This window comes from Anolis sagrei, chromosome 6 (genome assembly GCF_037176765.1).
Source record: "Anolis sagrei isolate rAnoSag1 chromosome 6, rAnoSag1.mat, whole genome shotgun sequence".
NCBI lineage: Eukaryota > Metazoa > Chordata > Lepidosauria > Squamata > Dactyloidae > Anolis > Anolis sagrei.
The window spans coordinates 99,441,613-99,463,143 of NC_090026.1; the positions used below are offsets into that span (position 1 = coordinate 99,441,613).

The following is a 21,531-nucleotide window of genomic DNA, read 5'->3' on the forward strand; positions in this document are numbered from 1 at the left end:
CATTGATACATGAAATGTGTTGATATTGATGTTAGTGTTATGATCTTAATAACAAACCACCTTATCATGAGAACTATATCTTTCATATAGATATTGGAGGTGCTCCTAAATAAAAGTGGAACAGGAGTAGTGAGTATTCTGTAAAACATTATTGCTTTATTTATTCTGGAAAGGCAATGAAATGTTCACAGATCAATTACCTTCATACTATACAATGGACAAAGAATAGTTAAGGAGATTTATGTCCACACCTTGGTGAACTATTGGTTTTCCCTTTAAAGTTCCTTCAAATTCCAGTCTCTTCAACACTGCAGTTCTGCTAGTATACAAGCTATTTTGGAAAATGTTATACTTATGGCTGCAAACATAAAATAGACCAGAGTGGTAACATGGACTACAATATACAAAAAGAAATAACCAATGTTTCTTGGGCTGACATGGGTTTTTTTACTTATGATATGAATGAAATAAAAAAATATGGGTGGCTCCTACAATCCTTAAAATTCATTTTGCTCATCCACATGAAATGAAACAAAACCGGTACTTTTCAAAACTAACAGAACAACCAAACAGTGTTTGCTGATTGACTGAGAACTTGCATGGAACTAGTAGTCATGTCAAGCTTAGTCTAAATATCAAGTTTGGTTAAAATTAGTCCATAAGTGTATTTTGCAGATTAAAAAAATGATAATATCAGATCTCTACTGCGTTTGTTCAAGTGGTGCTCAAAGTGATTGATAGTTCAGGTCTAAAACTTTACTACAGTTTTAATTTTGGTAACATTAGATATGTTGTGGTGACTTTGTGATCAAACCTGTGGATTTGGATATCATAGTAGACAACCTTTAAGGATAATATAGATTTCTACATACCCACAACAGATGCAGAATCCCATGCTATCAGGCAGTTTTACAATAAATATTTAAGGAATTTTGCACATAACACATGGCAATATTGTGAACCTAACGCAGAACTTTAATTCTGTGATGGGGAGAGGTAATACAGAGAACATAATAAGAAAAAAAGGAACACACTCAAGAGATGAACAAGACAGTATGTTGCATTCATCCTCTATGTCTATCTTTTTGCTTTTAATAAAAGCATTTTGTACAGACATGTTTATTCAAATTTATGTATTTCTAACCACAATGGCTTTGAAGTAAAAGGGAAAAAAGAAAAAATCAGATTCTGCTAAAGAAAAACAAAAAAGCATGCTAGATTGTGTTAAGAACAACAAGAAATATTCAACTTAGTTTCCTGCTGTTGAACAGCAATCTACATTCTAAAAGAGGCAATTTCAAGAATATTTACTAGAAAGTTCAAATATTATATTATTGAACGTGAAAAGTTTCTTTTTTAGGAAACATAGAATCAGGTTGTTAGAAGAATTAAAAACTAGGTGTACAGACATTTAGATCAAAATGAAAGAAGTCTGACAGGTTCCTGCTTCATGTAAGAACATTGTTTGGTTACATGATGTGCCCATGTGAAGATTGGTCAACACCATAACTTGATAAGTCAAGATGGCTATTTGGATAATTCTAGCCCTATGATTCAGTGATTTCAATGACTATATATAAACATGTTGGGCCATCACACTAGATGTATTTAATGTGAAATACATCCAGAGTTATTTATCAGACAAGGTACTTTTAAGAATAAATTTGAATCAAAGCAATGCTAATATATTCAGTCTCGATCCAGCAAGGGGTTTGGTTGGGTCCAGACCCAGAACAGTTACTTTTTGGACTCTAACTCCCAGAATTCCCCAGTCAGCATGTAAAATGACCATGATAGTTGAGGGATTTTAGGAACTGTAATCCCCTGCACAAGTGACTTTTACAAACTTTCTACTCAGGCTTGTTCAACTTGGTCTACAAAATAGTAATTCTAACAACCAAAATGACTACACAGATCAACTGAGTGAGGGTAAGTTTTTTTAAAAAGAAAAACAATTATGAAAGATGACCACAAACATTTTTTTAAAAAAAACTAGAAATAGAAAACCTGCTTTGCAGTTATCATACTAGCACAGCATGAGACAATTGCTACATACATAATATCAACACACAAATCATTACTCCTAGATGAATGTTTGTGTATTCATTAGCAAATTCATTTGAAAGCTTAACTAATGAATTTATTTGATATGCAGCTAGCACATTTCCCTTCTGAAGCACTGACTTTTAAGACTGTATGCATTTTCCTGACCGCATCGAGCCAAGTCTAGAAACAGCTTCAATGCAGGTGAACAGTCTACAATGCTTGATGTAATCCACCAATCCCAGGAAAAGAACGAGAGTAAAAAGTAGACAGGTGCAGAGAAAAGCAGCCAATTGAAGGTGAAGCCAAGTTCAACAGTGTCAACCAATTCTGAGTAGTCCTCTTCTACTTTCAAGGATATCACATCACAAATTCTTGATATTAAATGCTTAACTGAATTGATGAATATTGACTTATTTTGGTTCACTTATGTTGTTTCCAACCTATCATACTTCTGGAGCAGGGAGAATAGTGCCAAGCAATTATCTGGTTATAGGAAAGGAAGCTGGCAGGAATAGGCTGCCTCAGGGTAGCCTGAACCAGATGTTGTGGATGGGGTAATGAGCTAGTAGTTATTGAGGAGGAGGACTTTAAAAATTTAAAACCAGCCTCCAAGATGGCAAGAATGCTTTTAAATAAAAAATCTCATACTGACTTCGCTTTACAATTGCTAAAGCATCACTCATTATGAGAACGTTTCATGTTGAAAGAGGAACTGTTGGAGCAAGATGTCCAGTAAATGTCCAAGTAACCTAGACCTTCCACGTCTTTCTTAACTTTTTAATATTTCAAACAAATGTTCATTTCTGGGTTTTAAATAGAGGCATATACCCAGCATAGACACATAAACATGCATATACTTCCAGGACAATGAGTAAAATTACTCCTTTTAGCTGCAAGGAAGCCAGGCTAGTAATGCTCCCCAGAGTTTTGCTCTCTCCTCTAACCAGTCAGCTAAGGTCCTGTGACAAAACTGTAATTGTACAGCCATGGTGATTCTTGCAAGAAATCACTCTCTCTGCAAATTCAAAGCTACTAAAGCATCCACACTATATTTTCAGGAAAGTGATAGCCCATATAATAGTCAACGTAACAGTGGAAATGGTGAGTAGAACTGGAGATGAAATTTGTCTAGTTTGCATTTTTCTGAAAACTTACCAAAATTTGAATCAGTATGTAAAACTTGTCTATCCTTCAACATTTTCTCTTCTTGATATTATTTATGGAAGTCTCCAATAAATAAAAATGAATATTTGTTGCGGTTATTTGCCCCCACATTGATGTTGACTTATGACAGAGAGATGTGGAAGAGCCCTGGTCCATCAATAGCCCTGTTAAGGTTTTCCAAACTTAAGACTGTGATTTCTTTCATTCAATCAAGGCACCTGTAATATACTATTTGTCGTTTCTTACTGCCTTTCATTGTATCCAGGATTGCTGATCCAGGTGAACTGCAATAGAGAATTCCATTAAAGAATTCCTAGGACAACACATTTTGAAAGTTAATCGAGTTTTCGCATATTCATTTTTTTAAAAATATGTGTAAAAATTATGTAAGGCAGAATATGAAAACAACAAAAACACTTATTTGTGAACATGAGATTACAAATGCATTTCATGAGGAAGTTTGCAGAAAATATGGAAATTGGTTACAAAAATGCATGCACTAGGAGAAACACACAAAACGTATATACGTTTTCATGCAAAATTTAAGAAAATTCTGAAGATTTTCAAGATGAATTGTGTTAAAAATTGGAAAAAGTAACAACTTGGAGAAATTGAAATTGGCATATTCATATATCCCAGTTAAGTGTGCCAAATATTGGTGATCTTATCACATAGTTTTTTTGGCAAGAGATAATGCTATTGCCTTCTTCTGAAGCTCAGAAGGTTTGACTTGTCCAAGATCATCTGGTACGAGTGTCCATATCAAACCCTGGTCTCCTAGAATCTCAGTCCAACACTGTGTCATACTGGCTCTCCTATATATCCCTACTGAGATGAAAAGAAGTGTTGTGAAAAAGGCTGCATAGCTTAGTTGGTTGATGCATGCATCCAAGTGTGGCTTAAACAAGACTTTATTGTACTTCCAGCTATGCATTTCTCTTCCAGAGTCCAGTGCTATCAGGGTTTCTTTGGGGGTGGAAGCAGGAGAAATTGTAGAGTTGTAGTCCAGATCAGTCACTCTTCTAGTTTGTTTTTTATCCAGACATGTTATCCAGGCTAATTCTTTATAGAAACATATATATGAATCTAGAATTCTACTTACTAGTAAAGCACATGCTTTGCATACAGAAGGCCCCAGGCACAGTCTTTGACACAATCTCCACTTAAATTAAATGCAACAATGCTGGCAAAAGCTCACAAGAATAAACTGGCAGCCCAAATACAATTGTGAAATTAATTATTTAGGAATTGTAATTTTTATTGACCACCATCTGCTCAGTACTTTTGTATTTAAGTAGATGAACACTTGGAAAAATTACTTTTTGGACTCCAGTTCCTCAAATCACCCATTCTAGAAGAAATTTGGGGATCTATAAGTAAATAAAAAGAGCTCTAATGTGACATAGTCTTTTAAAAGTAACTCTTTCCAACTCTGATTATTAAACTTTTCCCAAGTACTAGAGGTCATGCATATAAAGGAACCTGAAGTCATGGTGCTGTAGAGGATACAACCCTAATGTAGGCTGTAGTTACCTAGATTGAAACCCCATGAGTCTCAATGGGAAATTTTGGTAGACTTATTATAATAATCAGAAGGCAAAACACTGGCACATGAGTTCTCGGGGAGATACATGGGATACAAATATGATAGGTAGGAGCTTCTGTATGTGTGACCAAAATGATCCCCACCATACTCATACTCTCTTTGTATGACATGATTATCTATCCTAAATTACCAAGAAATCCACTAACATTCATATGGTAGAAGATGGAACAGACTTCCAATTGTGACATTTTCAAATAATTACATTGCCACTAGTCATATGTGCATAACAGGGAGGTGCAATGTCTTCCAGAGGTATGGGCATGGTATCAGAAATTACAGGTTGTAGTATGGATAAATGTAAGGAGTAGCAAAGGAAGATACTAATTTTCCTATCCTAAATGTAACTGGGGAAGACTATATTTCTTTTGAAATGTAGTGTCCCCCAGAACTCAGAAATGTTGTTGATTTTTTTTTGTACGACAATCTCCAGAATCATCAGTAGTTATACTGGCTGGGGATTCAGGGTATAATTGTGCAGTAAGTCATGGCTAAAATCCTTTATCACAGTCTATATTGCAGAACTTCACATATACTTAGCAATGCTGTGGAGATACTAAGAAGATCCAGCTAGTGAATTTTGAAGTAATAGAACACTGGCAAAAGTGTCATGAAGTACATCAGGCTCTTTTGTTGCATATTGGCATTCCCTAACATGACCCAATGCACTACCTGACTGGTGTGAATTGGTTAGGCATCAGCTCAATTGTGCAGTGGTCCTGATGCATATCAGTCACTTTGTCGGCTCTTCTACATAATAATGTAACAGCAGTCCCTTCCCTGGTATTGATTTTATAGAATTGCTTAATTCTAATTCCCATATAAAAGGTCCACTTGCAAAAGTCCCTAACAGGATTCCAGCCACCATTTCCAAGCTTTGGTTTTACATGTCATTTTTCTTTTTAGCAGAAGTTATTGCCTATCATCAGAGGAGATAACAAGCCAGAAAGAAGCAATTGCAAGGAGATGGAGAGACAATGGAAACAGGTAGGTATCACCTCTACCCTGTGAATACATATATGTGTGGATGTGCATGCAGAAATATATCATGCACAGACTACATTTGAAAATCTCCATAAATCTCAAGGGTGTAGCTAGGGGAAAATGACGGCATTGTCCTCCAATAAGAATTCAGCCTCCCATTACACACTTAACCATTTTTATATTTGCTTTGTTCATATTCCCCTGGTCTCTTTTCTTGCCACTTCTGTTTTGATGCTTGAACTGCATTTCTAAGGACCTTATCAAATGTCTTCTCCCCGTTTCTCCTCATTGCTAAAATTGAGTCTCATAGAGCCCATCACATGACGCAGGGCAACTTCTGGTGGGATTCCATAGAGTTTCATTTTAGCAGCATGGAGAAACAGAGTCCATAGAGTGCCTTTTGAAGAGAACATGAAGAGGAAGTGAGGAAAGGACAAGAAACTACATGGTATGAGAGGCCATCCCAGAAGATAGGGAAAGGTGGTAGGGAAAGGAGGAGGATGGTTCCCTCTGCTTTCCCCCTGCCCATCTGATGAGGTACTAAATGTTCAGCTAAAGTTACTGCCGTCCTAGAAATTTGGGGACCAAAAGGAAATTTGGAGCGGGGGGAACAGAACTCTTATGGGGCAGCACTTTCATTTAGTCCACCCCTTACCTATATTCCTGAAATTTGTACAAGCTTTATTTTGACAAACAACCCTGCTCCCATCATGCTAAGTTTACCATTTGACATTCATAGATGTATGTAGGTGCATGGTACAAAAATCGTAACCTGCTGTAAATATTCATGTAAGTCTAGAAATGTTAGTGAAAAAAACAACCCAAAAAACTGGGTCAGTTTATTCACAGGTCAATGTAAGTACCATATCTTATTTTAAAAAAAAGGAATCATTTCCTTCTCCCAATAGAATGGTGAAAGAAAAGAGTCTGTCCTAAGAGAACATAAAATATTTCCTTTACTCTTTCCACCAGGATGATGCTTCTAGCCTTTTTGAGTGCCTAGATGGCAAAGGGGCGGCTGGTCTCCTGGGGTGACATTGGTGCTTCCCCTCTACATGAAGTGGCCCCTGATTTATCCATTGGTCATATCAAAATTCATAATTTTGGGCCACAAACCTGCCCTCAACCAGACATGAGGTTAACTTATATATTAATATATGTATATGATACTTTGTGTGCTAAAGGGTACTATAAAATCCTAGATAATGATAAAGAACATGGTCTGTAACACATGGTCTGTAACCACATGGGAGCAGGAAGGATGGAGACACCAGACATACATGCCTTCAGTATATAGTTTGTAGCAAAAGGTGCACCTAATTTCCATATCGACTCAGTCTTACACTAATGCTCATTAAACCATCATCTTACGGAGTGCATATTGAAACTCAAATTTAAGTATTTTATTTTTATATACATTTCAATCTTTTTTCACCTGGAAATAAAAGATCTAAATACAGACAGATTGTAAATGTTGTAAGTGTATAGCTTCCAACAATACTTCAGCTGAATAAATGCTTTGTACAGAATTCTGTCTTCTTAAATGGAGTTTACGTATACACTGATAAAACGAATTCCTCATTTCCCTTGTTTTTGTTTTTAACCAATAACAAGCAGAGAGACAATTACAAGTTAATATTAATAAGCAGCTCAAATAACACAGGTTAAACTATGTACAATACAAACCATTCATACAAATGAAGACTAGGATATTGAATTTGTTACAATATTGTGTAATAAAGATAAGACAGACACTTACAACTTACATGTTGTCTAGTGAGCATTTTTTTTTCTTTCTTACACGATGACTGAAGGGCATCTTGGTTGGGCTCGGTCGACTCTACATGTTTGCAGTGATGAGTACCCAACTACAAAAGCAGAAGATCTGTTCACGTGTAAATTCCAAATGTTTGCTCATCTTTATTAGTTCACAGGCTTCCTCAGCAGAAAAAGGACCACCTTACACAACCTTGAATGTGCCCACTGTGTGCTGGAGAAAAGTCACGATACTTTGTTGTGTTCATATAAAGAGAAATACTGAACTCTAGACACACAATCCCCCCGCCCCCATTTTAACAAGCATTTACTCCTACACAGTATTATTTACCAGTACAGCTACTCCAAATGATAGAATGCATGAGTGGGGATTATTGATTATCATGTATTCGAGACTTAAAAAGGAGATTTCCATAACAGTCTATGTTAAGAAACCATTCTCTGTCTAGTTAATCCTTTTTGCTTGATGATAGGTTATCCTGAAACATTATACATCAGACAATGAAAACCCTCTTAACAGGAATCTCAATAGATGCAAGCTGCAAAGAGGAGGAAGGAGATAGAGAGAGAAACCGTGTGCGGCATTAGTTAAAATCCATAGTGATTTGCAACTGGGCTGAGATACATGGAGCTGACTGGGCAGAAATGACATTAAATTGGTTTCCACTAACATATTTGCAGCCAGTTGACATCAGCAGCAGAGCGTAGACACATTCCAGGCAAGAGATGTGGCCTTCTTCTTTGAGGTAATAGCCCTGTCGTATGACCTCTTTTATTCTTTTTTAAATTATTATTATTAATTATTATTATTAATTTGTTTGTTCCTCAGGGTCCAGTCTCAGACACATGGCCCACTTCAACCTGAGGGGAAGTAAGGCGTGTCACTGTGGTAGTTGTAATCAGGACACACCTTCTGTACTAGTTTATAATCTGTACTATAAAAGGAAATGTAAATACAGATTACTTTAAAGGGCTTGGAGCAAAGCCATGAGACGTGACTTTGGGTCTGCTCCTGATAACATGTTTTTGAAGGGTCGTAGTTGCAGAGAGTGTTCTTGGTGGCCTTGTCCACCTTCTCGTATTCAATGCGGCAGTTGAAGGACTTGGAATCTTTGGCATCAATCACTGTTTGTTGTGCCAAGTCAAACTCCACGATTTTGGTCGGAGGGACCAAGCTCACTGATACATTCCCTTGGCCAGTTGAATTATGCCTGAAGTAAACACTGAACGTCCCATTGCCATGATCAACTATTTTCCCGGTTATCAACAGGTTTAGTTTGACTGTCTTGATGTTGGAATGAAAATCCCCCCAGCCAAACATTTTCTTAAATTTCCCAGTCTTGACAATCGGCCGTCTCTTTGCTCTGGGACGAGGTTCTTGAAGGTCTGTGGAGTTCCTCAACCAGTCCCAGAGATCTTGCTCAGAATATGTTTCTGGGGCATCATACCTCAGGCTCAAATCCGTATCATTCTCTTTGCCACGAAAAGTCTGTGATAGCAGCCGGCTGATAGACAAGTCTTTACTGCTTTCTGTCCATATGTGTTTTAGTGTGGATTTGGAACTGCCTGTTTTTAGTATCTCTGATTTCCCACCACTGGTTAAATTTGCACATGTAACCTGCAAGAAGATAAAAAGAAAAGACCAGTTTAGAAATGGATGTGCATTTCATTGTGTTCAAACAGACTGTAGATTCCAATAAATTTTAGAGCATTTATTACTGATAAAAAGATAGATGAACAACAAAAAAGGAGCACTATATATCAACATCGCAGAAATATTAAGAATGAGTCTTCTTTTGCATAGGACGATCCACACATTCTGTTAATCTTTGAAATCACATCCAACTTGAGCTATCAACACTAAACAGAACATAAAATACCTTCCTTTCTCATATTTTAAAGGTTTGAGACCACTTTTCTTTAGTCAAATCTTTCCAAGACAATTTTTACCTCAAATTACCTGGTACCTTGGCATCACTACACTTATCACCACCTTCATGCCTTCTCAACCAGAAATCTCTGATCTAGTCAGACAAATTTTAAAGAATGAGCCATGCTGACACACATGTGTCCCATCTTCTTTCTCTTTCTTCATATTTGAGAAGAAGGAACCAACAAACCCATCTCTGAGTACTCCTTGCCAAAAAAAAGAAAGAAGTATGAATGTGCTGTTGAAGGCTTTCATGGCTGAAAACACTGGATTGATGTGAGTTTTCTGGGCTGTACGGCCATGTTCCAGAAGCATTCTCTCCTGATGTTTCACCCACATCTATGGAAGACATTTCAGATCCTCTCAACCTCTGAGGATGTCTGCCATAGATGTGAGTGAAACATCAGGAGAGAATGCTTCTGGAACATGGCCATACAGCCCAGAAAACTCACAGCATATGTTTTATATGGCATTCATAGGATCACCATAAGTCAACATATAACTTCAAGACACAAGGAGTTAAGAGTTTTGTTCCATAAAGAAGGTTTAAAACATTGTTCCAAGGAAAACAAGGAACCAGATATCCCCTTGAGTTCATAGCCTTTTACCTGCAAAAAATATGTCTTACTGAACCTAGCAGGAGTTATATTGTGTAGCTATGTTATAGTTGGAAACCAGTTGTATAGGTTATTAGGTGAGCTAATCTAAGGATGCAGAGGGTTACTTTGGTCAAAGTTAGAATATAAGTATTTATAATTTCCTCCCCTCATTCTGCTTACTAATAAGAAATGGAAACAAAGTATTTTCTGTATAAAATTTCCTTGTGAAAAGATCCACTTTTCTGAAACTAACAGCAAGATGAAGTGCATCTTGTCTTGGAAATCAAGCCGCATTTTAATGAGGAAGAAATGTATGCAATTGAAATGTGTACATCTTTAAAAGGGCTAGATTTGCTATGGTCCATGAGAGAAAAGTATAGAAAATGTGTACATGAGAAAAATTGGTTAAAATGTGTATAATGGGAGGGGAGTGTGTTATGAATTTTAGCAGCAGGAAGAGCTTCATAGCCCAATGCCAAACTGGGATGGAAGAAGAAAATGCCAGTAGGTTTCTGAGAAACACAAGGAAAAATAAAACTGATTGATTTTCACATCCCTACTTGCTCACAGAGCCTCTTCCTTTCTTTGAGGAAAAAGCATTTCAAAGAGGCCTGTTTTCTGAAAATGCCAAGACCTTTGTAAGCAAACAGATCTTTTCCTTCACTGGCAATTGCTCAACTTATTTGTTGGCTGCTTCACTGAGAACTGCTTCAGATCAGATCTTTCTTTCCCAAAGAGATGCGATATGGACTGTCTCAAAAACCTGGAATCTTTTCAGGATGATTAAAACACACAGGCATACAGAGCCCCACAACTGTTCTCAACTAAATATCCTTCCAGCTGCTGGAGGGAACAGGATGATGGAGAGAGACAAATATGGGTATGTTTGCCCCTGGGATGATTTAGCCAATTTCCCCTTCTTTTGAAATTGCGAGGAAGATAAATACCACCTAGCATTTGATAGCTGGTTTGTATCTGCATCTAAGATCAGCACAGTGAGTGACGAGAGACACTATAATGAAATGCACCGATGGTGCACCAGTTAATGAAGCAGCAATGAAGATGTCACAGTGAGAGGAGGGAAGACTTAGAATATAATTCTTAAGCAGCATATTGGGAGCAGGAGCAAATTAGGAGGGAGAAGGGGGCTTTAAAAGTGAAATGTGCCGGTCTTGAATGAATCGATGAGCAGAATATGAACCTGGGCCATTAAATGGCCACTTAACAAATCCCTACTACTGCCAAAAGAACAGAAATGCCCAGTAGCCATTTCAGGGTGTTCTGTTGCCCTTCAAAAATATACTGCATCTCTCTTTCATGTCACCACTAAGCCAACTGTCAGAATGTGCTGAGCCGCCCACAATTAAACAACAAATTCCGTCTGTTATGGGATGGAACACCAGAAAGATAACTTTAAATGGCAACACTGGTGCATTTATGAAACCAATCTCAGAGTCATGCATTTAAGATTTGGGGGAAGGGGAAGAGTCTTGGGGTGCATCTACACGGCAGTATATCAGTTTGGCTCAGTGCTATGGCATTCTGGATTTCTCGTTTGGGCGAGACATAAGCATTCATTGGCAGAGAAAGCCAAAGACCTTGTAAAATACAACTCCCACCAGGCCCGTAGCCAGGATTTTGATTGGGGGGGGGGGGTTAGTTTGATTCGGTGGGGGGAGGGGCTGAGTCTGAGTGAAAGAGGGTCTACCCTAGCAAACCTTTTGTATTGTTACCCCAATACCCCCATGCATGTGGGATATATTGAGTATGGTGATTACATCATGATATGAATAAACATAACAGTTTAAATAATGCACCAGTAAGGCCTTCTCGCGGACAACCATGAGAATTTCGGGGGGGGGGGCTGAAGCCCCTCAAGCCACCCCCCCCCCCCCCCCGGCTACATGCCTGACTCCCACGATTTCAAAGCACTGAACCATACCAGTTAAAATGTTATCAGACTGCATTAATACTACAGTGTAGATGCACTCTTGATGGAATGATACATCTGGAGAATGCAAACTGCCTATTGTAAACGTCAGCTCTGGAACAATCTCCACTAGAGTTTTGTGCCAGTACTTTAACACATTGCTCGCTTGCACAGCACATATGTTCCCCAGCCATTGTCCTGACATTATTTCTCCTTTAATGATCTGGGTGTTTATCCTATCCCTTGAGGCCACTTTTCTGACTTCCATGCACTAATTAGCAGTACTGTATTATAACTCTTACTGATGGTGGGGAGGGAGGACTATTTTCCACTCTGCACAGCTGCACAGTTCTGAACAAGCAAACTATCTTTATCCTGCAACCTGCATTCTTGCACAGCTCTGTATGCATGTATCTCACAGTTAGAAAAGTGATCTCCCAAATTTCCTGACATTGTAGGACTCTGCTTTGACTGGTGATATGTGCTTGGACTGTAAACACGAGTGTGAAAGCACATGTGGCCTCTCTTCCAGTTCTCCCACAATTACAACACTAATAATTTAGATCATAGAGCTGAAAGAAACCACAATGATCATCCTGTTCAACCCCTTGCCACATGGGAATAAATAATCAAAGCACTCCTGCCAGATGGCACCCAGCCTCTGTTTAAAAACATACAAAGGAGGAGATTTTACACAAGGCAGCAAATTTCTATGTGATGCTTGATTGTGTTATAAAGAAAGCAGTGACTGTGCTGTTTTCATTACTGTATACATTCTTTAGGAGTGGAAGTCACATTTTCTCTTTTGTGGCATAGATGGTGGTATGCTGGGATAGAGCTGCAGCAGACTGAAAGGGATAATTCACCAACCCACACCCTTAAACCTCTTACAAATACTATGGAGATCCTTTGAGTAAACTATCACAATGGCACTAGAATTTGCTTATAACTACACAGCAAAATGAGCCTGCCTTCCTCTTCCAGATATTTGCTGGTACTCAGTACACAATGTGCCACTACAACATCCTATATATTCAGGATCAGGGTACCTGGCAGTTTTGAAAATGTGGCCAGAGACAATTGCCTCAAGGCAGATGATCTGGTAACTCTCTCACTTGGTGACCCATGTTCCATCAATAATGAAAAATCACTGTTCAATAGTTTGTTATTTGGAGCAGCATTTTGACTGAGTGTAATTTGCCCAAGGGCATATTAAGAAGACAGAGTATGTTTTCATGATTAGGGAATTGATCCGTCTGTCTAGTTTTGTACATCTTGAAAAGAAGACTCCCGTCTGGATGTCGCATCCCTTTACAAGCTGGAGACATTTTCCAAGTGACAACTGACTTCATTAGGTGTGTGTTTTCATGAGCATTAGCCTGCCAGCACACCCCCTGAGACTACTAAGAGAAGAATAATTTATTTGAAAGGCACCCTTTACAAATATGAAGCACTGCTTACTGAAATTTCAAATGCTAAAGATCAGATGTGCTTTTAAAAATTCCAGAATAATAGCAAAGTCCTCTTTCCTGAAAACTTTTCATTTTACTTATTTATGTAATGTAGTACTTCCCGAACCTTAGTCTTCCAGATGTTTTTGACTTTAGCTCCCATAATTCATGACCATTGACCAATCTGACTGGGATTTCAGGCAGTTGAAGTCCAGAACAGCCGGAGACCTAATATTAGGGAATCACTGGTGTAGTATAATCAGGGCTTGCAGGGATATAGCTCCAGGATCCTTTAGCCAACACCCTGCATCAGCCAGGCAGGGTATAAAGTGCATCTGTTTTACAGCTCTGTGCCCACCCCTTCAAATGTCTTCTATAGAATACATTTAGAGTATACATATAGAGTACAAGGGGCTGGGCAATCCAGCTTCAGCAAGGGCCATGACCGGTGTTGTTGCTTACTGTGGGGATCTAAGGACCTTATCACACCTTAAATTTCCCCCATTTTCTCACTGTCTTCATATACTGGCATAATGGAGTCCAACACTACTCTTCCCATGATGCACAGCCACTGGAAGTCTGTGCATCATGTCACGCATCATGTGAAATCTGTCACACCAGCATGAAAAGACAGAGAGAAAAGTCTGTTTTTAAGAAGCTGATGTATCCCTGAGTCCTGATAGAAGACAATGGTAGGAAGCGGAGGAAAGCAGGGAAATGTGATAGGATCGCTGGCCATCCCTGAAGACAGATCTTACCAGGGTAGGTCATATCCCAACTATTAAGGACACTTTCCTCCACTTCCCCTGCCCCCTTCCCTCTTGTCCATGGGATTACGTCACATGAGAGTTGGGAAGCAACTCAGGAATCAATTAACTGGCTTGTCTTGGCTCAAAGGGGAAACAGAGTGCATTCACAGTTGACATGTACCCACCTTGGACTATATCAGTTAAATTGCCTCCCTGCTCTCTCTCCTCCATATCAGTAACCAGCAGAATACTTTTCCAGGGCTAGATTGAGGTGGGAAAGAGTTTTGAACACATCCCAAAAAAGCTACAGAACAATAACTTGCACTCCACCTAAAATGAAGCATGTACATTCATAAGACACATTTATGCACATATATGTCACTAAGCGGATTCAAGGCTTTGGTTAGCACGGATGGTTATATCATCTGCCATCCTCTGTAGAGGATCTTTTTCTCTGCTCTTAACCACAATCTCAATAACAGGGATGTGGGGAAATTTTTCAGAAATAAAATATTGTGAATTAATCCAGGCAAAACATCCTGTGGGAGCTTGGTCTTGAGTGAGGAATTGACTACTATTAGTTCTACCAAAGACCTATTCCATATGGAGATGAAAATACCTTTTTTTCGTGACACGAGCGACTTGAGCAACTGCAAGTTGCTTCTGGTGTGAGAAAATTGGACACCTGCAAGGATGTTACCCAAGGGACACCTGGATGTTTTACCATCCCGTGGGGGGGGGGGTTATCTCATGTTCCTGTATTAGAAGCTGGAGCTGACAGATGGGAGCTCACCCTGCTCCCTGGATTCGAACCACCAACCTTTTGGTCAGTAATCCTGTTGGCACAAGGTTTTAACCCATTGTGCCACTGGGGGCTCCTTGAAAATAGCTAAGACAGGTTTGCTAATATGGATCAGGACAGGTTGCCATCCTGTTAGTGCCTTGAGTGCACTCATTCTTCTAGGGAAGTAAATTGGGTATTTTTGACCAGTTCAAAATGACTAAATTCAATTCCAGGCTGCAGAAATAAAAACTGATGTGCATGTTGCATGAACATGCATTGTAAATTCATACACATTATATATTCTACCTGCAAGTTTGCAGGTGTATTTGACATTGCAATTCACTAGATGGCATTGCACAACTCTATGAACATTACACTCCATCTCCTCCTCTGCTACAATTATCTCCATTTTTGGAGTCTTCTTACAGTGTGGGTATAGATTTAGCCATGATGACTATCTATATTTCAAAGTGTACAATTACATTATTGACATTTGATCCATACTGTGAAAATACTGATTTTAGATAACAAGCCACAAATCAGAGATAAAAAATACCACTTTTTGCCATCACAGGCAGTGGAGTCCTTTGTCTTCTTGTAACTACACAAACACAAACATGCTACTCACTGCCCTTTTTGCAGCCAGGCCCTGTTATTCTTGTCCATTGACCATGTGGACTGGGGCAGATTAAAACCGAGAATAACAGGAGTGCATCAAAATGCAGAAAGCTCTTTCAGCAGAACAGAACTGTATCTGGTTGAATAATGACATGGCATAACGTAAGTGAACTGAAGGATGATGTGAATTTGCCAGCAAGCTAAATTAATTCTGATCTTCTCATCATTCTTTACTGCAGATGATGCAGGAGTGATTCCTACCTCTGGAACACTGTTGCTCGTTTAAACAACTAGACATTAAACTACCATTTTCATTAATGTAAAAATTCTAAATGAATGCCAGTATTAGTCAGAATTCACCTCCAGAACCCCAAAAGAAACTGAAACGATTGGTCTTGGAATTAAACCAGGCAAGCTGGCATCCTACATTGTATGTATAGATTTGGAATCTAGAGTTATATATTTGTAACTGCTCTATATTCAGCAACGTTTCAGATACATGACCATAACACCCCAGCCATTATCACAAATGCTCCCTACTACCTGAACATCGAGCAATAGAGGTCTATTGTGAAAATGATCGGGGTGCAACGAAATACCTTTTCAGTCCCCTCCCACCAGTGAGCTGCTCTGTAACAGGGACCTGCAATAGTTGTAAGCTGGAAATCACAGATGAGAGGAATCTGGCTATCTCATTCTCCTGCATCCCAATTGACATGCGATCAGCTTCCCCTGGCCTCATTGTTCAATGCATCTTTTGGCTATTACAGTAGATTTGGAGATGAGACTTCGGCTTATTCTACACTGTTCTATGCTGACCACATAATGCAGTTCAATGCTGTTCAAACTACGTTATATGGTATAACCATTCTTAAGGTCAGTTCTTGTGGGTTTTTTCGGGCTATATGGCCATGTTCTACAGGCATTTCTCCTGATGTTTCGCCTGCATCTATGGCAAGCATCCTCAGAGGTGAGGTCAGACCTCACCTCTGAGGATGCTTGCCATAGATGCAGGCAAAACATCAGGAGAAATGCCTCTAGAACATGGCCATATAGCCCGAAAAAACCCACAAGAACTGAGTGATTCCAGCCATGAAAGCCTTCGACATTCTTAAGGTTGCTGTAAGTTTTTCGGGCTGTATGGCCACATACTGGAACATGGCCATATAGCCCAAAAAACTCATAGCAACCTAGTAGTTCTGGCTATGAAAACCTTCAACAACACCTTAACCATTCTTATGCCTTCATCAGACAGCCGGTGGCAGGAAGCAGTAGTACTCTGCCTCGCCATGGAGCATGGGGAATCTGGCACCCCATGCCTTGCATTGCTGGAAGGGCGATAACATAGGGGAGGCATGAGAGAATGTGATGCATATAGCTCCCCCTCCCCTATAAATTAGATGGCCACATAGGAAGAGTCCCATGTTGGTACAACAGCATGCTGCACAGAGCCAGCATGATGTCATCTGATGGGAGCCAGCTGGCTCCATAGGTAACCAAGGCTACATCGGCATATGCCACCGATTTTAGCCCTGTATGATGAGGTCATGAGTTACACTTTTGGATTTTAGGGATAGCCTCTAAAATCAGCCTCCTTGGGAGACTCTATATAATATAATACAACAAACAGACACAATTTCAGGGACACCCTTGAGAGGACAGTTGCACTGAGTTGAAGGGGAGAAAGAAAGGCATTCAGCTCTAATCATGGTAAATATAGGTTATAACTCCAATGGTTGCCAATTAGTTTCCAGGTAAAGTACAAAGTGCTGGTTATTAACTTCAAATCACTACATGGTTGGGTCCAGGTTGCCTGCAGGATCACTTCCTGCTATACAATCCAACACTAAGGTCCTCTGGTGACATTTACTTTAATCAGCCAGGACTAAACTGGTAACTGTCACTCAGAAGACTTTTCATTTGCCACCCCCTAGACCTGTCAGAAGCTATTCAGTAACTAAACATGATGTCCAGATTTTTAAAAACATTAAAAATTGGTCTCTTTGGGTGGATTTACGCAGTTGATTTTAGACTATGAATTTTAAATTGACTTCTTAAAGTTGATTTATGGATGATTTTAATGTGCAATGGTGTGTGTATTATATGTGTCTGTTTTTTACTAACGTGTCTTAAATGGTTTTACGTATTTTTGTTATATATTGTATTTTAATCTGTGTTGTACCCCACTTCAAGTCATGGGGAGAAGTGGGTGAGAAATTATTATTATTATTATTCATGTTGTTATTGGCTTTACCAAACCTACTGCAGCAGATCCATTGGCCACCCTGTGCATAATTTAATTATTAAATTCATGGTCACCTAATGGCACACTTCAAGAGCAAAACTAAAAAGAATTCATGAAAGAAAAACCTGTTATATATAATAATAGCAAACTCAAACTCAGAAAGCAAATGTTCATATAAAAAAAACAATAGCATCATTGCTCACACCAGATGGTGAAATCAATACAAGCTTTGCAGAATTGCAAGAAAGATTTGGGGGAGAAAATCCTAATTGGAGTGCACTCCCAAAATTCAATCATGTTGCTTAGGAACCCCTGGTGGTGCAGTGGGTTAAACTATTGAGTTGCTGAACTTTCTGACTGAAAGGTCGCCGGTTCAAATCCAGGGAGCAGGGTGAGCTCCTGCTGTTAGTCCCAGCTTCTGCCAACCTAGCAGTTTGAAAACATGCAAATGTGAGTAGATCAATAGGTACCACTTTGGCAGGAAGGTAACAGTGCGCTATGCAGTCATGCTGACTACATGGCCTTGGAGGTGTTTACGGACAACGGCATCTCTTCGGCTTAGAAATGGAGATGAGCACCAACACCCAGAGTTGGACACAACTGGACAATGTCAGGGGAAAACCTTTACCCTTTAACAGTGTTGCTTAATGGCAACCACACTGACTATACATTCCATAGAAAAATGTAAAATCAGGGTGGCGGTAAAATGAATTAATGTGGTAAAGGACATGGCTAGGAGAAATTGGTGTCATTTTCCACTGTAACATTTCATTGCAGGTTCCACTTGCTGATATCTTGTAACCAAGATAAGTGGAACGACACTTCTACATTCAGAGGCTGCATATGTGCGATATTTCTCTATCAGTTGCTCTACTAAATGAAGACAATTTCTTTTGAAACTGAATGATGGGTTATATGAGATTCATTCTGATCCATCCAGGAAGGCAACCGTTCCGTTCAAATGGAGCTTGGGTTCTCTGTGTTGTGGTTCTGGGGAATAGTTGTTTTTATTTCATCTTTTCTGTGAGTCTGCTACCATACCATGACAGATAATATAGTTATAACATGTCAAACAGCTCACTTTCCTTTCAATTTGGAATGCATTATACTGTTAGGTGCTGCAGATGATGTGATCAAAATACCAAATGAGCTACAAGACGGAGAGCAGATTCTCCGATTGTGCTTCTTTGCAACATTTTGCTTTAGATGTCTGGGAACTGCTCAGTCAGAATGTGTCTAATGGCAGTGATGCAAGTGAATTTATAAAGATTTGGAAGAGGATTGAAATGTTAACTATATGAAATATCCGATTAACTCTTACCCTCTGATTTACATTTTTGGGAAGAATTTAGACTAAACTCCTGAAATCCAGTGCCAATGTCATCATTACAGACTTTCCCCCCTTATTCCTCCTCCTCCTCTTCCTCCTTCTTCAATTTGGTAGATGATTATGACTTCTGAAAAATTCACAGCAGTTTCCATTCTGCAGGGGATTAAAGTTTCCTGGAATAAATTAGAGTGAGTTAAAATGTCTAACAGAGTTTTAAGGCCTCTGTATAATATGGGCATCACAGAGTTTCTTTTCATTTTGAAATGAAACTCTAGCTAGGTAAATAACTTTTGTCAAGGAGCTAGTACTCTGATTCTACACCCCTATAAGCCTTCTTTTATTAATATTGCCTTTGCCATTTCCCATGTATGCGCAGAAAAGAATATTAAATAATTTTTGAATGTGCCTGAAAGGCCACTGAGCAACATTTTAATCAAAATCTCCCCCGTGCTCCACTTTACATATGCCGTTTGTTTAAAAAGATGCCCTTTTTCATATGAGAGTCAAACCAAACACTCAGCAGAAATCTAGGAAATGATCTCATCCCAGCCCCAAATAGGAACTCTGCTCAATGTAAGGAATAACAGTATTATCTTTAAAATGCAGTCATGTTAATGTTTCCATGGTTATGCAAGCTAGATCTTATGTTAGGTAGCTCTCAAGCAATCATAATAATACTGGAAGCTGATAGCTCCAATGTCAGACCAAAATCTACTTCAGTATCAGTCTGAACTTTAAAAGAGTTATCCAACATGATGAACCAATTCTGGAGAGAGGGTTCGATGCTTCGGATTATTTATCTCAATTTGGGATTAAAATCTATATGCTATTTATGGTCCTCTGGACATCGGCATCTCTAGGTACAAATGTATAAAGAGCCAAATGTAAATTATGGGACCTAACTTACTTCCTCCCTCCCTCCCTCCCTCCCTCCCTCCCTCCCTTCCTTCCTTCCTCGTGTTTTTCTTCATGAGAGAAACTCAGTGCAATTGCAAAAATATTCATACAATTCATAAAAGGATGTAGATCTAGTGAAAAAGTTAGCAGCAGCAGCATCAATAGTTTTTAATTTTAATCTGTTTTAACTCTTAATATGTTGCAATATTTGAAATGTTTAGGTAATTGTTGTTGAGGTAATTGTTGCTAAGGCACAATGTGTGTGCCACTATAAGCCGCCTTGAGTCCCCCTGTTGAGGTAGAGACGGGTGGGGTGCAAGCATGGCAAATGAATAAATAAATAAACAAAATATCCCAACTTTTCCCCATTTGGGGATTCAAGGCAACATGTGTGTGTGTGTGATTAGAAGATGATAAATAGATAGAGAGATAGAGAGATAGAGAGAGAGAGAGAGATATTTGAGATCATAAAACATTTTCTTAAATAAACTTCCACCACAACAAAAATAACAAACAAAAAATTCAGGACATGGGGAGAGTCTTGCCCATTAGTCTTCAAAGAGACCTCTTCCACAAGATCTGAGAAATCAAAGGGAAATTTAAACTAAGAGTGAGGAGGCTCAAGAGCAGCAAGGGAACACATTACATGACCATAGTAAACCTTAGTATATTAAAACTTCAACTGAACATTAGACATAGAGTGTAAGAAAACAGCAGACAAAATTACCAAGAGATGTGCACACAGAAAATAGAAAAAAATCTAAATGCACAAAAATGTTGATGTTTCATTCCATGCAATGTTAGAAATTTGGGGAGTAAATGGATTTCTTTGGGGGGGGGATGACAAAATTGTCATTTGGAGGAGCAATGTCCTTATTTTACCCTCAATCCTAGCCACATAATTAGGACAGACTTTCATTCTAATTTTTTTTTTGTCGTGTCAGGAGTGATTTGAGAAACTACAAGTCGCTTCTGGTGTGAGAGAATTGGCCTTCTGCAAGGACGTTGCCTAGGGGATGCCCGGATGATTTTTGATGTTTTTATCATCCTTGTGGGAGGCTTCTCTCATGTCCTCGCATGAGGAGCTGGGGTTGATAGAGGGAGTTCATCCGCCTCTCCCCGGATTCGAACCTGCGACCTGTTGGTCTTCAGTCCTGCTGGCACGGGGGTTTAACCCACTGCGCCACCAGGAGCTCCATTCATTCTAATGATCAATCCCAACTAGAATAAATAAATTCAATCACTTATTGAATTATGAGTCAACAACTATCAGAAGGACCTGGACTATGATTGCGGATTGTGTGGTTTATAATGATAATAATGTTTTATAATGTTTTAATGTATTTAATGTTGATTTTAATTTTAATGTATTTTAATTGTATACTATGATTAAGGCATTGAATTTTTGCCTATCTGAAAGCCGCC

The 21,531-nt window shown here is 39.0% G+C and overlaps 1 protein-coding gene across 4 annotated transcripts in view; it reads right to left on the reverse strand.

Moving 5' to 3' along the window:
* Positions 1-8,312: 8,312 nt before the first annotated feature.
* Positions 8,313-21,531, reverse strand: part of NXPH1 (neurexophilin 1) — a 197,285-nt gene continuing 184,066 nt past the window's right edge. For all 4 annotated transcript variants that reach the window (XM_060782191.2, XM_060782192.2, XM_067470287.1 and 1 more), the window contains exon 3: positions 8,313-9,191. In XM_060782191.2, the coding sequence (XP_060638174.1) occupies positions 8,430-9,191 (762 nt within the window). In that variant the 3' untranslated portion in view covers positions 8,313-8,429. The remainder of the gene's footprint in view (positions 9,192-21,531) is intronic.